The sequence below is a fragment of the Saccoglossus kowalevskii genome, chromosome 16, assembly GCF_978046115.1.
Source record: "Saccoglossus kowalevskii chromosome 16, keSacKowa6.1, whole genome shotgun sequence".
Classification (NCBI taxonomy): domain Eukaryota; kingdom Metazoa; phylum Hemichordata; class Enteropneusta; family Harrimaniidae; genus Saccoglossus; species Saccoglossus kowalevskii.
The window spans coordinates 4,817,121-4,838,127 of record NC_140656.1 but is presented as its reverse complement, the minus strand read 5'-3'; the positions used below and the strand labels follow the sequence as shown (position 1 = coordinate 4,838,127).

The 21,007-nt window shown below is 35.3% G+C and overlaps 1 protein-coding gene across 1 annotated transcript in view; it reads left to right on the top strand.

Annotated features, from left to right (window-relative positions):
* The window catches only part of LOC100374422 (dynein axonemal heavy chain 10-like), a 50,271-nt gene that overhangs the window by 23,855 nt on the left and 5,409 nt on the right, over positions 1-21,007 (top strand). Inside the window, exons 38-63 of the mRNA XM_085491628.1 lie at positions 228-522; positions 616-873; positions 1,016-1,501; positions 1,925-2,077; positions 2,283-2,816; positions 6,774-6,938; positions 7,499-7,628; positions 8,093-8,284; positions 8,661-8,749; positions 8,846-9,088; positions 9,352-9,549; positions 9,717-9,950; positions 10,909-11,006; positions 12,740-12,905; positions 13,482-14,074; positions 14,248-14,395; positions 15,008-15,143; positions 15,384-15,538; positions 15,806-16,024; positions 16,327-16,600; positions 16,749-17,008; positions 17,301-17,639; positions 18,266-18,466; positions 18,855-19,160; positions 19,529-19,700; positions 20,115-20,246. Of these exons, the coding sequence (XP_085347754.1) occupies positions 228-522; positions 616-873; positions 1,016-1,501; positions 1,925-2,077; positions 2,283-2,816; positions 6,774-6,938; positions 7,499-7,628; positions 8,093-8,284; positions 8,661-8,749; positions 8,846-9,088; positions 9,352-9,549; positions 9,717-9,950; positions 10,909-11,006; positions 12,740-12,905; positions 13,482-14,074; positions 14,248-14,395; positions 15,008-15,143; positions 15,384-15,538; positions 15,806-16,024; positions 16,327-16,600; positions 16,749-17,008; positions 17,301-17,639; positions 18,266-18,466; positions 18,855-19,160; positions 19,529-19,700; positions 20,115-20,246 (6,176 nt within the window). The remainder of the gene's footprint in view (positions 1-227; positions 523-615; positions 874-1,015; positions 1,502-1,924; positions 2,078-2,282; positions 2,817-6,773; positions 6,939-7,498; positions 7,629-8,092; positions 8,285-8,660; positions 8,750-8,845; positions 9,089-9,351; positions 9,550-9,716; positions 9,951-10,908; positions 11,007-12,739; positions 12,906-13,481; positions 14,075-14,247; positions 14,396-15,007; positions 15,144-15,383; positions 15,539-15,805; positions 16,025-16,326; positions 16,601-16,748; positions 17,009-17,300; positions 17,640-18,265; positions 18,467-18,854; positions 19,161-19,528; positions 19,701-20,114; positions 20,247-21,007) is intronic.

Here is a 21,007-nt window from a genome sequence, read left to right as displayed (position 1 = left end):
TTTTCTCTCATGTACTTTTCAGCTAACATTCTATTATATGATTGTATTTGTACGCTGTGTGATGTTCATATAGTGCTGGGGGCCTTGTACTTTTCCAATTATTTTTTTAGGATATATACTTGAAACCAGCTATACAAGCATATTTAGTTATTTGCTCATTTTTCATGTGCAATATTTTATAATTACAGTAGTTATTAAAATTTTGTTATAATTTTTTTGTTTTTCAGACTCGGACTTCTTACTAAATTGTACATCTTGAATCCTAAAGCTATGTCTGTCATTGAACTGTATGGTATCCTTGATCCAATGACTCGTGATTGGACAGATGGTCTTCTGTCTAACATCTTCCGTGACATCAACAAACCTACAGACAAGAATGAAAGGAAATACATCTTGTTTGATGGAGATGTGGATGCCCTCTGGGTGGAAAACATGAACTCTGTCATGGATGATAACAAACTGCTGACTTTAGCCAATGGTGAACGTATTCGTTTGCAGAAACACTGTGCTATGCTCTTTGAGGTGAGGACAATGCATTTTTAATATATTTGGTATACTGTATTTCTGCCTGTGATTAACAAATAACCAATGGTTATCTTTTGTCTCATTCTCTAGGTGGCTGATTTACAGTATGCTTCTCCAGCCACAGTGTCACGTTGTGGTATGGTGTATGTGGATCCAAAGAACTTGGGATACAGGCCATACTGGCAAAAATGGATCAGTGCTAGACAGAGTAAAAATGAACAACAAGATCTTGATAGGTTTTTTGAAAAATACGTACCAGCCAGTATTGATATGATAATTGAAGGTATTGTGGATGGAAGACAAGGACAGAGGATGAAAACTATTATTCCACTCACCAATCTCAATTTGGTAAGTCATCTCTGAAATTCAGAAATACCAATTTGGTTTTAAATAGGTCATATTATGTGTGACCCTGTAAAGGTTTATTCTGTTCTGTTCTGTTCTATTCTATTCTGAAATTAATATTATTTTACTTTTTGCTTTTATACAGGTGACTCAGCTTAGTTATATGCTTGACTCACTTCTGACTAAGGAATTTGGAGAATCAGATGTATTGGAGTGTATCTTCCTACAAGCACTCTACTGGTCACTAGGGGCATGCTTACTTGAAGATGGACGCATCAAATTTGATGGTTTCATCAAGTATCTGGCATCCATGTCAGCAGTCTCGGATGATGAAAAAACCCTTGCTGGTCCTGGTGAGCTTCCAAGCTCCCATGCAACATTGTACGAGTACTTCTTTGATCCTGATGAATTGAAATGGAAACCATGGAGTATGCTAGTGGCTCAATATATACATGACCCCGAAAAGAAATACAATGAGATTTTGGTTCCTACCATTGATACTACCAGAAACACATGGTTATTGGAACAACAGATTCGTATCAGAAGACCAGTTTTATTTATTGGTGAGACTGGTACTTCTAAAACAGCTACAATCCAAGACTTCCTGAGGAAGATTGACCAAGAATCTCATGTAAGTATTTATGCATTTTGAATTTGAACTAAACTTTGCTTATGTTGGTAGTGATGATCTGTATGTGATACAAAATATCACAAAAATATAACGATGTTATACTGTAACATATTTACATTAATTTCACTATTTTGATGCTTTCAACAATTTCATTGCATTTTTACAAACTTGGCAGTGAAACAACAAATTCTATTGTTATTTTACATGTTAATATGGAATTTATTTAGCGAATTTTATTTATTGGAAAAATAATGGAATTAAAAACTAGCAAATAATTAATGCATTTATAGTAGTTGTTTTATTCTCTTTTAAAATAACTCCTAAAAACGTGAAGATATATTTGGACTTATAATTGCCTTATACTAAAATAGATTTAAAAAAATGTATGTGATGATCAAGTAAAGAATTTTTTTCTGTTTGCAGCTGATTCTGAACATCAACTTCTCTTCCCGTACTACATCTATGGATCTACAACGTAACTTGGAAGCTAATGTGGAAAAGAGAACCAAAGACACTTATGGTCCCCCACCAGGAAAGAGACTATTAGTGTTTATGGATGATATGAACATGCCACAAGTAAGTATTAAAGCAGTATCTGGTGCTCTTTCTTTTGTCAACAGATGAAAATATTGTGCTGCTGTCTAGAAATTATATAAAATGTGTATTTGATTATCAATCATTTATTGGATGTGTAAATCAATAAATTTTATGAACGAATAACAAAGAACACCACTCTTATAAAATACACCTGTTGTTTAACAATGTTATGTTATTTTCCTAGGTTGATGAGTATGGTACCCAACAGCCAATTGCTTTACTAAAGTTACTGTTGGAGAAAGGAGGCATGTATGACAGAAGCAAAGACTTGTCATTCAAATACATCAAAGATATTGGTTTCTTGGCATCTATGGGTAAACCTGGTGGAGGCCGTAATGAGGTGGATCCTCGCTTTATTTCACTCTTCTCCTGCTTCAACATCACATTCCCATCGGAGGAATCACTGAAACTAATTTATGGCTCAATTTTGAAAGGCCATACTCAGCCATTTGATGAATGTATTCAGGAAATATCAGAGAAAATTATGATGTCTACCCTTGAGCTCTATAACCGAATCATCATTGAATTGCCCCCAACACCTTCCAAGTTCCATTATATCTTCAACCTGCGTGACTTGTCTCGTGTAACTCAAGGCATGTTGTTAACAACTCCGGACCGATTTGAAAGTAAACAATCATTTGTTAGAGTGTGGCGTAATGAATGTATGAGAGTCTTCTATGATAGGTTGATCAGTGATAAAGATAAAAATGTTGTTGATGTAAGTATACCTCCCTTCATTTATATTAAGTGTGTATACACTGAAGTCAGCAAAAGCATGTTGTACATATAAACATAGCTATACAAATTTATAAAACCAATAGCTCTTGGCCTCATTCAAAGCCAAACATGACAGGTGACATTTGCACATCAATTAGACACAAACTAGAACCTTCCAAGTCACTGCACAAGTTCATTCAACGTATAACTGCAATTAGTTTATAAATATTTAGGTTTTTAAAATAATTTTAACATACGAACCTTTGCTGACTTCAGTGTAAAGTTTGAATACCCGTAACAGTGCCATAGTTGTGTTTTGACCCAAAGAATTTATCCTTGTCTTAGTGTCTGCATTGTATTCATGGACTTTGCAAAATGGTGTTGTGTGTATTTCTACTTTTCTTTTTTGTAGGTTTTTTATGCAGTTTCAATTATTTTACTTGTTACACCTATTCCCATTTGAACATCTCCTCTTGCCATTTCCAAGTTGAAAGTTCAGTGTTTGCACTAACACTAGTCACAGCTAATAGGTTGTGCCTATAATTGTGCAGAGAACCAAGCTGCAGTTATTGTACTACAATAATACATTGACTTATACCAATATAGACTATCCATGAGATTCAATGTCATATAGTATTTTACTTTCTAGTTTATAACTGGTTGCATTAATGTTATAAACATCAAATCTGTCCTCCAAATATCTATTCATCCCACCATAGTTTGACATATGAATTTAAGGTAACTGTCACTGCCATATTGTTCCAAACACCAAAACAGCAACATTGCCAGCTAAGTTGCAGACTGCTTTGCTATGCAAACCTGGAGATTGTTACATGATTAGAATAAGTTGGGTCAAACCAACCTCAACAGGATACATCACACTAATTGTGGGGGACTGGGCCATGTTGAATATAAATAGAAAATTATGATGCTATTGTCTTTCAATTTATTTTATTCAATCATATAAATTTGTATATAATAAATGGCAAAGTTATCCAAACAAAATGTATGTACTGACACAGTGTGAAATGTCAGGACACAGTTAATGGTATATCTGGTGAATATCATAATGCATTTAGCTGAATGGTGCACGCTTGTAAAAGTGGTTTGAACTAACCTGTTCTTATCATCTAACAATCTTGAAATGCCATGGCAAACCACTCAGCAACTAAGCTGGCAATGTTGCTTGCTGCTTTAGTGTTCGGAACACACCTGCAAATTAACTCAAATATATGTACAGTACTAAATGTATTTGTTCAGTTTGAAATCATGAGAAAGTACATTTTAAATTGATGGTTGTATAATGATAATGGAAAATACGTTGTCAGCAGGCAAAGTGTTAACATTCAATGATCGTGACTAATGACTTACTATCTTACCAATGAATAAACCAGGAAGAAGACTATGATGATTCCAGGGTGAGTTCTTTAGATGAATACCAGATGTCAATCAATTTAAAATTAACATCTTAGCATGTGTACATTTTGCAGAGCAAAATACAAAACATATCAATTAACAGTGATTTGTAAATTACATGTGCAGTTATACTACTCAAAGGCCCATGTTTTTTCGACTCTATAGACTTTATAGAATTTAACTCTTTTTTCAAACAAATTTCGCCAGATCTTTGTTTTCTAAAATTCTCATCAGCTGTGGTTGTTCATTTTTTAGTTTGTTAATTAATGATTGAACTTTGAGATGGTTCTTTTAGATTCAGTGATGTTTTTGTGATTATTTTTATTATATGCAACATTGCAGGAACTGTCAAGATGGTTCACAATTCTGCTGATTGTTTTGGCTTCCCATTTGATATCTTTCTAAACTTTACTAGGTTCTATTTTTATCAATAACTGATAAACTGTTGAAAGAGAAATAGGTTTAATAACTTGGTTAAATTTTACCACATTTGATATTGCTTGAACATTGTCTAGGTTTGTGAAGAAAACAATACTTTCTTTTGCTGTTTGTATATACCGCTACAATAGATTTAAATTAAGAACATTAGTTAGTATTAGTGAAATAAGCACACAAAGCCTATACAGAACTATTATCATCCAAATTAACTTGCAATGCAAAATATAGAGTAGAAAATATCAGTTATACCAACTTGGAAAACGACAAAATATTTACGTAAATAATAACTTATTTTCAAATATATATATATTATGGATAATATTGCAAATGTAGCCCAAAATGGTGGTCATTTTGAATACAGAATTTGTGAAATTTTGCACATATATGTGAAACTCCAATTTACGAACATCTTACCTTGCAAATGTTATGCAAGATTAATCTGTTCTGAGGGTAATAGAGTCACTGATGAAGTTGAAGATAAACAACCAATAACAATTTTGACCACTTATTGATTGCAGGGCAAGGACATAAATTGGGTAAGAGTTGTAGTGCAAGATGAGCAGTATTTTGATTGTTTCATGATTATTTTTTTCAAAATCAACAAGTATGAAATTGCTGATGGAATTTATTATTATTTATTTATTTATTTATTAATTAAGTTGATTATTGGCGTGCTTGTTCTGCATGTTTCTTGGGGTGTTAAATGGCATACAAGAAAAAACAACTTGCATGATTTTATCTAAAACACATTGAACTTTTATGAATTATTGAAGGTTTTTCTTACTGCTCTAGTGTGATTACCATATTTTACACAATCGTATAATTATATAGTCTATAACAAAAAAATGTATTGTTTAAAACGCTGTTCAATCTGTATGTATCATAGAAACCAGAGAATTAACTCCAACTACATAGACAATGTACAGAGAGGCTGTTATCTGACTTTAATATAATGTTCAAAGATGTTGCTTTGAGTTTAGAATACCGGTTGAATAGAATCAAATGTCATATTGTGCTTCTGATAAACTGTAAACTGAGTATGGTACCACTTCACACTATGCAGATGATAGTTGTTTCAATTACTGATTGTACAGATATTAACATTCCATCTATGCCAGTTAGTATGAATCTGGTGTGAATCACTCGTCACTGGCACAATGTTTGCGATATATAACCATGTTGTGTTGGATATGCAGGTCCCATGCTATGTACACAAATAAATTGAATCGCACTGTGTGGCCCTTCAATTACCGATATATAAATATAAAAAAAATATTAATTATTTCAAATTTCAACAACACAGGACAAGCTAAAGGTGGAGGTAAGTTGCAGAAGATAAACCATATATTGGTACACCTGTCAATCTCTTGATTGTCAATACGTGTGAAACAAGCATGCTATTGAAAATAGTCTTTGAACAGCAGAATTATAAATGATCAAAATACATTGTTAGTAGTCCCATTGTGAGTATTTACTACTACATTGTTCCTTCCTTGACTAGTTTATCCTGTTTGAGATAAGTATAAAATTGTCTGATTCCAGGATTTCAGTTCTTACATTAACGGGCGGTAGTTGTCGCGATATCTGGGTCGCATATAAACAAACATGGCGATTTTATGTGATTGGAAGCTATCAAAGTAGTCACCGGTGGTGATTAGTACAAGTTGCGCCCAGGTCAAAATTCATACTTGTGATTTCCATTACAAGAGTGCATTGGATTGTGGGAAAATCAATGTTTATCAACACAAATGTCACACATGTGTGGTGCCATGGTGCTGTGGTAAATACATTTTTAACACTCATTAATAGACATTATTTATTTTATTTTTTTCTCCCACCCTCTCCCAACTCCATGTTTCAGTTTTATTTCAGATAGAAGACAAAAGCAGTTGATTGTTTTAAGTTTATTCAATAATTCCTGTTATTTTTCTTTTACATGTTACTGTGTTATTATAAATTATCATTATTTTGTTAGCCTTGTACAATTTTTTTTTATTCATGACCATCCATCCACTTCCAATTATCTAGGTTTTGAAGACAAAACATCCATGACTGTTTGGATTTTGACTAATAATAAATATTGCTTGTTAATATTGTCTTGTAGGGTTTTATCAGATCTATTGTAGAGGAGAATTTTAAGGAACACGTAGAGGAAGTTATGAAAAACCCAGTTTTGTATGGTGATTATCGCAATGCACTTGAAGATGGTGAAGCAAGACTCTATGAAGACATACAAGATTATGAAGCGGCTAAAGCTTTATTTCAAGAGGTGAGTTGTTACTGCTCAAGCTAAAGGCAATTATGAATGACAGAGTGACACATAAGTGTAGTTCAGTATCAAACACAGTATTGGTTTATTATGATACTGAGGCATCTGGTATTACATAAAATATAACAGCAATTAGTGGTACAAACATTCAGTCTCAAAATATTTTTCAAATATAGGTGACAAAACAAGGTCGAACTGTGTTTGTTTGAAATTAAACTACTGTGATAGACTGCCAACTTTACTATCAGAATCCATATGTCGGTATAGAAAGGGAGAATGATTCACAATTATAATTTTAATGGATTGACTTTGTTAAAAAGTTTAATTGTGTGTCTGTTTCATCAATTGTCTTATAGACTAACCCCTTCTCACCACCATGTTTACAAACAAATATTAAACACACATTCTGTTGTATTTTAGAAATATTCAAAGAAAACACTTCATGTGATGTGAATTGTTCAATTAAGTGCATGAGGACATGTCATGTAATATTCAATCAATGATATGATAATTTTTGGCAGTCAGAAAATTCATAATATTTTTGTTTTCTTACTTTGCAGATTTTAGAAGAATACAATGATAATAACACTGCTATGAATCTTGTTCTTTTTGATGATGCTTTAGAGCATGTAACAAGAGTACACAGAGTAATTCGTATGGATCAAGGACATGCTTTGCTAGTTGGTGTTGGTAAGTTCTGCTACAATATTATCAGCCATCATTGCTGGTACTGTCACTCAAAACCCACACATTATGTTGTTCTACTCTTTTTAGGGATCTTGTGCTTTATTAATAAGGTGAAACTAACCTTTCAAAAATATTTTTAATTTTTGTGATGTCGACATACATGTCCAAGCTCATGTTCAGAACACAAGAAAGGGTCCAATTCATGATAAGATTTGAATTCTGTTCTTTACAACTATATCATTGACAAAATGGTTAAATAACAAAGAAATTTGTTTTGGTTTACATAATAATAATAATAATAATAATGTAATAATAACATAACCATTCAGATGATACACCTTATGGTTTGTATACAAGTACACCCTATGGTTTGTATATTGTCACAACAATTCTCATCAAACTCTGATTAGTTCACAAGATCTACAGTGTTTGTGAGTATACTTACTGGAATTATTCATTTTATACAGGTGGCAGTGGTAAACAAAGTTTAACTAAATTAGCTGCTTTCACTGCTGGCTGTGGAGTCTTTGAAATTGTTTTGAGTAGAGGTTATGATGAGAGCAGTTTCCGTGAAGATCTGAAGATCCTCTACAACAAACTGGGTTTAGAAAGAAAGAAAATGGTGTTCCTTTTCACTGACCAACATGTTGCCCAAGAAGGTGATTATAGTCTTATCCCTCATAGTAATAATATACTTATTTGCATGTGAATACAGTACTGGGTGGTTCCCAGAACTGTGCAGCAACACTGTACAACAAGTCTTGCAGTGTTTTGGCTTTCAAAATTATCTATTATTACTACCAGCAACCTAATAACATTCAAGCTTTAATGTTTTGTGTTCATTTCTATAGCATTAAGCATATTTGCTCTAATAAAATGTTTACAATGTAATTGTGTCCAGTGTAGTATTACTGGTAATTCAATGACTTTTATGAATGACATTTTATGAATGAAAGATGTTTTCATTAATGGATCTATTATTCATTTCATTTATCAGTTAATGTTTAAATCTTACTTTAATTACTATTTTTTAAGGTTTTCTGGAGTTGATTAATAACATGTTAACATCTGGTATAGTTCCTGCCCTGTTTCCAGATGATGAAAAAGAAGCTATTGTTGGACAGGTATGATTTAATAACTTTTATAACTGATTCCGGAAATTCAAAAAAGGTTTTTTACTATTTTAAGAAATAACAACAAATAAATGCTTGACTTTACAGATTCGTGATGAAGCTAAGAAATTTGGTGTGGGTCCAGCTAAGGAAAGTATTTGGCAATACTATGTCAATAAATGTGCTAGCAATCTGCACATAGTTTTAGCAATGTCACCGGTTGGTGATACACTACGTACACGATGTCGTAACTTCCCTGGCCTTGTGAATAACTGCAGTATTGATTGGTATATGGCATGGCCACAGCAAGCCTTGGAAGCCGTTGCCAGCACTTTCTTAGCCGGAGATGATGTAAGTTTTATTATTTTGTTTGTATTGCTCATTTTTATGAAGGCCATTGGAAAATGTTATGCTCACTCTGTAGACCAGAAGGTGGCCCATATTATCTAATTTTGAATATTTCATCAGATTAAAATCCCTTCTGCCTGTCATCTGTTAAAATGAACTAGAACTTCTCAACAGTCATTTATCCTAATACACCTTTGTGATACTGGTAATGTTTTTGTTTATGTATACCGGTAGCATTATATTTCTCAACTTACACACTGTTTCAGATCAAGAGTATCCCAGATGAACACAAACAATCTATTGTAGATCATGTGGTATTTGTGCATCAATCTGTGGGAGAGAAAAGTAAACTATTTTTGCGTAAGCTGCGACGTAACAACTATGTGACACCCAAGAACTACCTTGATTTTGTTAGCACTTACCTTGGTCTATTGGATGAAAAAGACGAGTATATTTTGTCTCAGGTTAGTATACCTAATATCAACACTTCAATTATTTTCAGTTTTTCTTCATTTAAGTCAAGTATTACTTCTTGCAACATGGATTTGGTATGTCCCAAAGATACAGCAGCTAGATGACTGATAATGTAACTATTCTAAATTATCAGCCTTTTTCGATCTTTCTTTCCTAGTGCAAACGTTTGGAGAGTGGTATGTTGAAACTGGAGGAGGCCAGTGTTCAGTTGAATGAGCTAAATGAAAAACTGGCTGTCCAGAAAGTTGCTGTGACTGAAAAAACTGAAGCTTGTGAACAGCTTTTAGAAGAGATTTCTAGTGGTACTGCTCTGGCAACTGAGAAAAAAGGTATAGCTGTGGCAAAAAGTAAAGAGATAGAAGTACAGAGCAAAGTCATCGCTGTAGAAAAGGTAGGTACAAGTAGCTATAAATTTGGTCTTGATGTGCCTTCATTTGAAAATACAGAAAAGGCTGTTACACTCCCACCATCACAAGAATATCTCCTTAAATGGATGACAACTTATTTTCGTTCAGCAGGATATCATGGAGTTTATTGTATAATTTACATGTTAGACCCCCCCCCCCCATTCAGACTTAATCCAAAAACAGGGACATATGCTTTGACTGTGTGTGAGTGTGAGATCTTCATCTGTATCTTGTACATGATTTGACCGTTTACATTCAAATTTCTCATTTACGTCATGCATCTTGGGATACACATATACTTCCATTATTATACAACCTTGATGCACTTTATTTCAAATTTGCTAACTGGGTGCCATTTTGTTTTGCTTGAGTGTTGTATATCTCTGACATGTCTCAATGAATCATGATCAAACTTTATATATACATCATTTTGCACATATGTATATGTATTTATTTCTCTATTTAATTCAAGATAGCATAATGGTGAATATTCATTATTAATAAATCAAAATCAAATATTCCTGGCATTCTGGAACTGGGTCTCAGTCATGTATGGATTGTATTGGTCATAATAGTGCATTCAACTTGAATCACCTTAAACCCATTATAGAGATAACAAATATTCCTTATCAAGACATGTTTAAAACTTCTGTTAATAATTATTTAATTTAGAAAATTTAGTTTTCTTTTAAATTCTTTTTACATGTGTTACATTAATTCTTGGCAAAACATGTAATTTTATTTAATATTATTAAGTTTTTTTAGACAGGAAACATTTAAATTTTCCATGCATGGTGTTTACTAGCTGTACAAAAGCTATTTATTCAATGTATTTATTTTATATCATATTTAGATAATTAAGATTTATTGTATTTAGCTTGGTGTAATGGATACATGACATTATTTCTTATTTGTTTTTACTTGTATTCTCTAATCTTACAGAAAGAAGCAGAAGACGCATTGCAGGAAGCTTTACCAGCTCTGGAAGCTGCCCGAATTGCCTTACAGGACTTAGATAAATCTGATGTAACAGAGATCAGGTACAAACATGCAAATCTGTGTCTGACAATATGGTACATACGTGTAGGCATGTATAATGATGACAAATCTGGGTCTGTTTCCCAGGTTTTTGCTACTATAAAATTGAGAGGGAATCTGCACTTTAACTTTCATCATTTGAGTGCCTGTTTAAAATTGTGAAAGATCATCATTGACAGAACAAATCCCCTGGTGGTTCTGCCAGAATCACCTGGTAGTTTTGCCAAAATCACCTGGTTGTTCAGCCAGAATTCCTTAGTTATGTCAGAATCACCTGTTGGTTCTGCCACAATTACTTGGTGGTTCTGCCTGAATTGCCTGGTGGTTCTGCCAGAATCCCCTGGTGGTTCTGCCAGCATTGCCTGGTGGTTCTGCCAGAATTGCCTGTAAGTTCTGCCAGAATTGCCTGTAAGTTCTGCCAGAATCCCCTGGTGGTTCTGCCAGCATTGCCTGGTGGTTCTGCCAGAATTGCCTGTAAGTTCTGCCAGAGTCCCCTGGTGGTTCTGCCAGAATTGCCTGTAAGTTCTGCCAGAATCTCCTGGTGGTTCTGCCAGAATCCCCTGGTGGTTCTGCCAGCATTGCCTGGTGGTTCTGCCAGAATTGCCTGTAAGTTCTGCCAGAATCCCCTGGTGGTTCTGCCAGAATTGCCTGTAAGTTTTGCCAGAATCCCCTGGTGGTTCTGCCAGAATTGCCTGTAAGTTCTGCCAGAATCCCCTGGTGGTTCTGCCAGAATTGCCTGTAAGTTCTGCCAGAATCCCCTGGTGGTTCTGCCAGCATTGCCTGGTGGTTCTGCCAGAATTGCCTGTAAGTTCTGCCAGAATCCCCTGGTGGTTCTGCCAGAATCCCCTGCTGGTTCTGCCAGCATTACCTGGTGGTTCTGCCAGAATTGCCTGTAAGTTCTGCCAGAATCCCCTGGTGGTTCTGCCAGCATTGCCTGGTGGTTCTGCCAGAATTGCCTGTAAGTTCTGCCAGAATCCCCTGGTGGTTCTGCCAGCATTGCCTGGTGGTTCTGCCAGAATTGCCTGTAAGTTCTGCCAGAATCCCCTGGTGGTTTTGCCAGAATTGCCTGTAAGTTCTGCCAGAATCCCCTGGTGGTTCTGCCAGCATTGCCTGGTAGTTCTGCCAGAATTGCCTGGTAGTTCTGCCAGAATTGCCTGGTAGTTCTGCCAGAATTGCCTGTAAGTTCTGCCAGAATCCCCTGGTGGTTCTGCCAGCATTGCCTGGTAGTTCTGCCAGAATCCCCTGGTGGTTCTGCCAGCATTGCCTGGTAGTTCTGCCAGCATTGCCTGGTAGTTCTGCCAGCATTGCCTGGTGGTTCTGCCAGAATTGCCTGTAAGCTCTGCCAGAATCCCCTGGTGGTTCTGCCAGCATTGCCTGGTGGTTCTGCCAGAATTGCCTGTAAGTTCTGCCAGAATCCCCTGGTGGTTCTGCCAGAATTGCCTGTAAGTTCTGCCAGAATCCCCTGGTGGTTCTGCCAGCATTGCCTGGTGGTTCTGCCAGAATTGCCTGTAAGTTCTGCCAGATTCCCCTGGTGGTTCTGCCAGAATCCCCTGGTGGTTCTGCCAGCATTGCCTGGTGGTTCTGCCAGAATTGCCTGGTAGTTCTGCCAGAATTGCCTGGTAGTTCTGCCAGCATTGCTTGCAAGGTAGTTCTGTGAAATAAATACTGCTAGGGACAATAGTGTGACATCACAAGTGTGGTTTAAACATCGAATATGCATGTAACTCATTTTTAGATCATTTGCTAAACCACCAAAACCTGTACAGACAGTCTGTGAGTGTATTGTTGTCTTGCGTGGCATTAAAGAAGTCTCCTGGAAGTCAGCAAAAGCAATGATGGCAGAGTCAAGCTTCTTGAAATCTCTGACTGAAATGGATGTGGATAATATCACCAGTTCACAGGTACAGAATACTTGATCAGATTACAATAGTATTGTACAGAAAAACATATATGATGAATGATTTTAAGACAAAATGTGTTGCACCATTGAAGTAAAATGGAAGCATTACCAAACCTGCTCGAAAAATAAATTTTTGCAAATTTGTTTTTTATCCAATCAAACTTACATTTTACGTATAGGATTTATACCACATTTATAATTGTTATCAAGTAGATTCCCACAAATGTAATTCTTGCTATTTTGAATACAATTGTTGGCAAGGAATGGCAAGCTTGTATTTCAAACTGTTATATGTTACCAGAATAACCAAACCCTAAATTTGTGAGTGGAAGCAAATACCGATAGTAGACAGATGATACATTTAGCTGGCTCAACATTTTCAATACTGCTAGTGAACTTTCAACATCTCTACTGTTTACTAAAACAAATTTTGGGTAGTTGATTATTGGTTCTGTATGTAAAATAGCCCTACTTTTCAAGTTTTTAATTTGTCATCTATGGGGAGTTTTGTTGCAACATGTGACCTATATATAGATAGTAAGAAATGATTGTGTTTTTTTTTTCTTTTCTAATATAGACTCGAACTGTGAAAGGATTTGTGAAAGAAATGAACATTTCTCAGCAAGAAATGAGAGACGTAAGTAAAGCTGGTTCAGGTCTTCTGAAATTTGTTACAGCTGTAATGGGTTACTGTGACGTTGCCCGTGAAGTTAAGCCAAAAAGAGAAAAAGTAGCTCGTCTTGAAAGGTCCTTCCACCAGGCCAAGCGTGACCTAGAGAAAATCAACAATGAGGTGGGTAAGCTGGAGTCTGAGTTGAAACGACTTGGAGAGAAATATGAAACAGCAATGAGGGAAAGGCAACAATTACAAGAAGAGACAGAGATAATGGAAAGACGACTTATTGCAGCTGATAAACTCATATCTGGTCTTAGTTCAGAGAATGTGAGATGGACAAAAGATTTAGAAGACTTGCGACAGCGTCGTATACGATTGCTGGGAGACTGTTTGCTGGCATCAGGCTTCTTAAGTTATGTAGGAGCATTCACATGGGAATTTCGTAGTGAATTGATGCATGAACTGTGGTTGCAAGATGTCAAGGCACGTGGTATTCCATACAGTGAACCTTACAAATTAGAAAACCTGTTGACTGATGATGTAGAAATCAGCAGGTATGTATGCCATTTTTAATTGTAACCCCAATCATGAAATGTGTCGTTGAATGTAGACAATGCTTGACCTTGACTGCATGTATGTCAGCAGGGTGTGTCTTCATGTATACTTTGAGGTACTCTTGATTAACCCATATAATATATAGCATCTGTGTGTAATACTTAATTTCTAGGTGGGGATCTGAAGGTTTACCTCCTGATGAACTCTCGGTTCAGAATGGTATTTTGACAACAAGAGCCAGTCGATTTCCCCTCTGTATTGATCCACAACAACAGGCATTGAATTGGATCAGAAAGAAAGAAGAAGCCAACAATTTGAAAGTATGTTTACTGGGTACTATAGGGAATGAAAAAACACTTCATATAACATGCTGAATTGTTCAAGTTAGGAACATTGAGTTATTAAAACTTACTTTAAATCAATAAATAGTTAAATCAAACCAAACAAAATCTGTGTTGTCTGTAAGTTCAGTTAACTATTAATTGAACATTGCATTTGGGCACGGTTTTGCAAACGTGGACTTGGTTTCTAAAATATGGGTGTGGCTATTTTTGTAACTTGATGTTTTTCTAATTAGAACAATTGAGCATCTGTAATTGCCGCCTAATTGAATATTAAGCGCTGTTTACAAAATACTAGGCTTTGCTTTGTTTTTGAATGACACAACTATGTAAAATTAATCATGAAGTTCTTAGATTCAGACGAGAGTATTAAAACACTGATGAAGTTCTATTAATATTAGAAGCATTCAAAACTGAACTATGCTATTGGTTGATGATCAAGTATAATCCTTTCACCGCTATTGTAAGCTTATGTAACATTTCAAGAAGTATTCCAAAAAGTAGTGAAGTAGTACCAAAAAATGAATTGAAAACTGTTCAGTTTTAGTTCTAGCTGAGAAAAAAGCCCTAACATTTTTCTGTGTATTTCAGACATGTACATTCAATGATCCTGACTTCCTGAAGCAGCTGGAGATGGCCATTAAATATGGCTTCCCATTCCTATTCAAAGATGTAGATGAGTACATTGACCCTGTTATTGACAATGTACTGGAGAAGAATATAAAAGGTATGTGAGTCAGTGATTTACCGCTGTGTCACCTGAAAGGTTATTTTATGTTGAGGATTATTTTAGGGATAATGTTTTGGAATAGTGGTCATCACTATAAATTAAGACTATGATGTGATGATGTTTTAAGTGTTTCCAATATATATAGCCCTGTAAAACTTTGCTACTGTAAACTTAATGATGTCACTGTAAAGTGTTATATTTGTATACAGTAATGATATCTGAATGTTTCTGTTCTAGGTCAACAAGGTAGACAGTTCATCATGCTTGGTGACAAAGAAGTTGACTATGATCCCAATTTCCGCCTCTACTTGAATACCAAACTTTCTAATCCTAAGTATACACCAGCTGTTTTTGGTAAAGCCATGGTTATTAATTATACAGTCACTTTGAAGGTAAGTTAAAGAAACTCTACTAAATCACCACCAATTGCCATTGTATTTGCTGATAGCTCTAAGTCACATGGCACTGGAGACCAATATTTGGCAATTGACTTTTTATTGCTATAAAATGTGTCAGGGTATGATGTCACAATGACAATTATCACTATGGGGTATGTTTTGGGCATATGTCGTCTTCTCTATAACATTTTTAGAAACCTACTCTTCTCGATGATATTTGGTTAACTTGATTAAGTCTCTCACTTTGAAACTGTATTACAGGGTTTAGAGGACCAGTTACTTAGTGTCATTGTTGGTTTTGAGAGAAAAGAGTTAGAAGAACAGAGAGAGCGTTTGATCCAGGAAACTAGCACCAACAAGAGATTGTTGAAAGACTTAGAGGACTCTTTATTGAGGGAGTTGGCCACATCTACTGGTAACATGTTGGATAATGTTGAACTGATTCAGACATTAGAAGATACAAAGACTAAAGCAACTGAGGTAAGTGATCACATAGTGGAATTATGTTATAAAATTAAGTTGCCTAATAGTGTTTTACTGGTTATTGGCATAATTAACCTCTAGTAAATCTTGAAAACAATATTTGTGAGGGAATGCAAGATTTGTTTGCTGGATTAATGTTTTGTATTTTGCATACTTATTTTAAGTTGTAAGCTTGTTGCCTTAGTTTATGTCATGGTAATCATGGTTTCTTAGTTGTGGCAACTGAAAGACATGTTTTTTTATAAATGACATTGAATCATACCTCACTGTCTCTAATGATGTATTTCTTAATTATGTAGGTTTCAGACAAGTTGGCACTTGCTGCTAAGACTGCTATTGATATTGACAGACTTCGTGATGGTTACCGCCCAGCAGCTAAACGTGGAGCCATCCTGTTCTTTGTGTTGGCTGAAATGGCACTCATCAATTCCATGTACCAGTATTCCTTGGCTTCCTACCTTGATGTCTTCCAGCACTCCCTTCGTAAGAGTCTGCCAGATTCAATACTCCTTAAGAGATTACGCAATATCATGGACACCCTAACTCATAATATATACAATTATGCTTGTACAGGTAGGAATCCCTTTTCTAATTTTAAATATTTTGCTAGCTTAAATCAGTGTATGCTTCTTTTGTTATTTCACATTTCATGCATTCCAGTTGACTGCTTGTTATTATACCCAAAGTGTCACAATTACAACATATCATTGACTTATTTTAGGTCTGTTTGAGAAGCATAAACTGCTGTTCTCATTCCAAATGACTGCCAAGCTAGAGCAGGCTGAAGGCAACATGCCTCAGGAAGAATTAGACTTCTTTATCAAGGGTAACATCTCTCTTGACAAGAGTAAGAAAAGCAAACCGGCTAAGTGGATTCCTGATCAAGGATGGGAAGATATTATGCGACTGAGTGAAGTCAGTGATGAGGTGTTTGGTAGTCTTCCCAGTGATATTGAAAGAGATGACAGAGATTGGAAAGCGGTAAGTCAATTGTACAGTCAAATCTGTGTATTCCAACCATTCAAGGTACTTAAATAAATTTATAGACAGCTGATCTTTCTATACAGGTCACTTTGTATGTAAATTGCTTTGAGACTGCCCAAATGTGGTCTTTATGGGTTGCTGATTTTTATATAAAGATCGTTCCTATGGGTTTCTGGTTACTAACACAGACTGTATCACAATCTTCTCAAAATTGAAAATAATTGTATTTTATCATTCTGAATCTATATATATACATGTATAACTTTTATTTCATTCTCGTACCTTTCAGTGGTTTGACTTGGATGCACCTGAATCAGGCAAGATACCTGGAAAATATGAGAACAATCTTTCAGAATTTCAGCGGCTGTGCTTACTACGTTGCTTTCGCATTGACCGTGTCTACAGATCTGTTACAGACTTTGTCTGTTCACGAATGGGAGAAAAATATGTTACACCACCTGTTATAAGCTTTGAGGCTATCTTTGAACAAAGCAACCCTTTCTCACCAATTGTCTTTATTCTGAGTCCTGGTTCTGACCCAGCAAGTGATCTGTCAAAACTGGCTGAGAGGTCTGGGTTTGGAGGCAACCGATTGAAATTTCTCTCTATGGGTCAGGGACAAGAAAAGGTGAGTTACTGAGTTATTTTTTCTTGCTACGGTACAAATTGATCGCAGCATCTTTTGTGTGTGAATGAAATTGTTCTCTGCACTTCACAGTACATGTACTCACAATACTGCAATTACATATACAATGCATAGTAAAACCTTTGCAGTTCAAACACCTTACCTTTGACTGTTGTTTCTATAGAGGATCTAAAACCAAGGGCCCAAGTCAGTTAATATTCTCAATCCTAGTGGTGTTCATATTGCACCTATTTCTCTAGGTTTTTGTTAACAATAACATAGTATGAATTTCAGAGTCTAGAGAGCATTTATGGTTTGAGGCGATAATATAATGGTAGTAATATTATTTTGAAGATTTGAAGTTGCCTTTGCTGCTGCTTTGAATTTCTTGTATTGCACTAAGTGATATAATAAAGCAAAGGCAAACATTAACATGTACACTATTGTCATACATTTTTTACAACTTGACAGTATACACCTGTATAGTGCATACTTATTTACTGGCTGTTCCATTGTTTGTTCTGTAAGTGCTGTACTAGCTAGAACATGGATCTTCATGGTAGTAGGAGTTTTACAGTTTTTTTCTTGTTACTCATGTTAATACAAAATTTGTATATGTGAATTTTCAGATTGCTTTGCAACTTTTGGAGACTGCCATAGCACGTGGTCAGTGGTTGATGCTGCAGAATTGTCATCTATTGGTCAAATGGCTGAAAGAACTGGAAAAAGCCCTAGAGAAACTAGTGAAACCCCATCCTGATTTCCGTTTATGGCTAACAACAGATCCAACTCCAGACTTTCCAATTGGTATTCTACAGAAATCATTCAAGGTATATTCAGATAGTGCATTTTGCTTTCTGACAATAATTGTTTTCTGATAGTAATCTATGTCATGTGTTTTAGTTCCACTCACCTCCATTTATTTGTTTATTAAATAAACTGACACCAGTCTACACAAAGCAATAGCCAGATTATTTTTAGTCATTTTTTAGTATTATAGTGTAAGTAATGATTAATTAATAGCTACATGTTCTGAAAACTTGACTCTGAATTTGTAATTTGCATTTCAATGGCAAATAAAAGAACATGTCTTTAGAATATTACTCTACTTTTTTTTCCAGGACACACACCATGCAGTACTGTTTAGAATTCAAGACACAAACAAATCAATGAATAAATTATAACAATTACAATGTGTTTTTTATTCTTGTGTTACAGGTGGTAACAGAGCCACCTAATGGTCTCAAATTGAACTTGCGTAGTACCTACCACAAGATATCAGCCCCTGCACTGGAGGAATGTCCCCACTCTGCTTTCAAGCCACTTGTATTCACACTTGCCTTCTTCCATGCTGTGGTACAAGAGAGACGAAAATACGGAAAAATAGGATGGAACATCCCATATGATTTTAATGAATCTGATTTCTCTGTATGTATGAATATTATGAATACATATCTGACGAAATCATATGAAAACAATGATCCAAAGGTGCCATGGAACAGTTTGAAGTACCTTATTGGTGAGGTAAGTAATAATTCTATAATGATCTAACCAACATATACTGTATGCATATGGTCTTCTTACTTGCTTTCCTGTCTTCATGTAAATTTCAATAACTGATTTCTTACCGGTATTTAAATTATTGCTATACATGTATATACTTCTCATTTACACCAGCCACTTTGCATATTTGCCTTCAGACTAACCTAATTTGAATACAGAGCCAAAACATATATTCCAGCTGGTGACCAATTTTAACAAAGTTTTAGAAGAACAGTAGTAGTCCTTGATACTAGTTTACTTTATTTAATACAAGATTTGTGATCAGTTGTGGTTTAATCAATGCGATATTCATTAATTTTTATGACACTTTTAATGATATTATATCACAGGTGATGTATGGTGGACGTGCGATTGACGTTTTTGATCGTCGTGTTTTGAATACATATATGGATGAATATATGGGTGACTTCATCTTTGACACTTTCCAACCATTCCATTTCTATGTCAACGATCAAGTTGATTACTGCATTCCTGAACTTGGTCCACGTGAGGTTTATATGGGTAAGAAGTACTTGGAATTGAAAAGCTTTTCAAATTTGCTGTACAAATCATTATTTGTCCAAACTTGGTACAATCATTGAACTTCATTTGTTTTGAGAAATGGCATACTGATTAATATATCATATGTTTTGATTGAATGCACCTTTCACCTTTACTAAACACAGATCATTTAACATATGCGGCAATACATCAACTACTGCACAATATTATACTAAAAACTTTATGGGGACTGTGTCGTGTCATTACTTGTTCACAATTAAATTAGAATTTCAAAGTTATGAAATAGATGAATTGGAATTGCCTGGATACAAGGTCTTATTTTATTCATAGCAGATCAGGAATTAATGCTTTCTGTGTAATAATGTAATATGGTCTGATATTAATTTTTTGTATCTTTTTGTATATATACTACAGACTATATTGAAGAGTTACCCTTAGCAAATACTCCTGAAGTGTTTGGTTTGCATCCAAATGCTGAAATTGGCTACTATACCCAGGCTGCCAGAGATATGTGGGCCCAACTAATAGAACTACAACCACAAACAGGTAAGAGGTTACTTATAATATCTTATAGAATGAAATGTGTAGATTTTCAGCTTCTTCTTGAAAACTACCATCCTGATTGCTGATATGTAGGTCATTCCTCAGGGAGACCTTGATCCGATTTGGTCATTCCATGATGGAGATCATCAGTAGAACTTATTCTCAATTTGTTGTGATGGTAGCAGAGGATGGAACACTACAAGTTGTGTGGCCTTCTTGCTTTTAACAAGATCCCGCTGGCCATTTAATAATGGTTTATTTTCAGCTTTTATTAGTCCCCGTTCGGACGCAGTCTGAAAACTGACACTTATGTTTTGACCCTTGTGCGTTCGTGCGTCTGTGCTTCCGTGCGTTTGTGTGTGCGTCTAGACCTGTATCTTTGAAATGCCTGGACGAATCATAATCAAACTTTACACATACATCATACATGTTATTATACATATGCACATCAATTTGTTTCAGGATCTGATTCAAGATGGCCGAATGGCAGCCATTTTTGGGCTAAAAAATCATCAAAATCAAGCATTTCTCGGTTGTTTACATATGGATTTTGTTCAAACCTGGTATATACATTAAACATTATGGGACCTTGATGCAAACAATTTTATTTTTCAGATCGGATTTACACATACATCATACATGTTATTATACATATGCACATCAATTTGTTTCAGGATCTGATTCAAGATGGCCGAATGGCAGCCATTTTTGGGCAAAAAAATCATCAAAATCAAGCATTTCTCGGTTGTTTACATATGGATTTT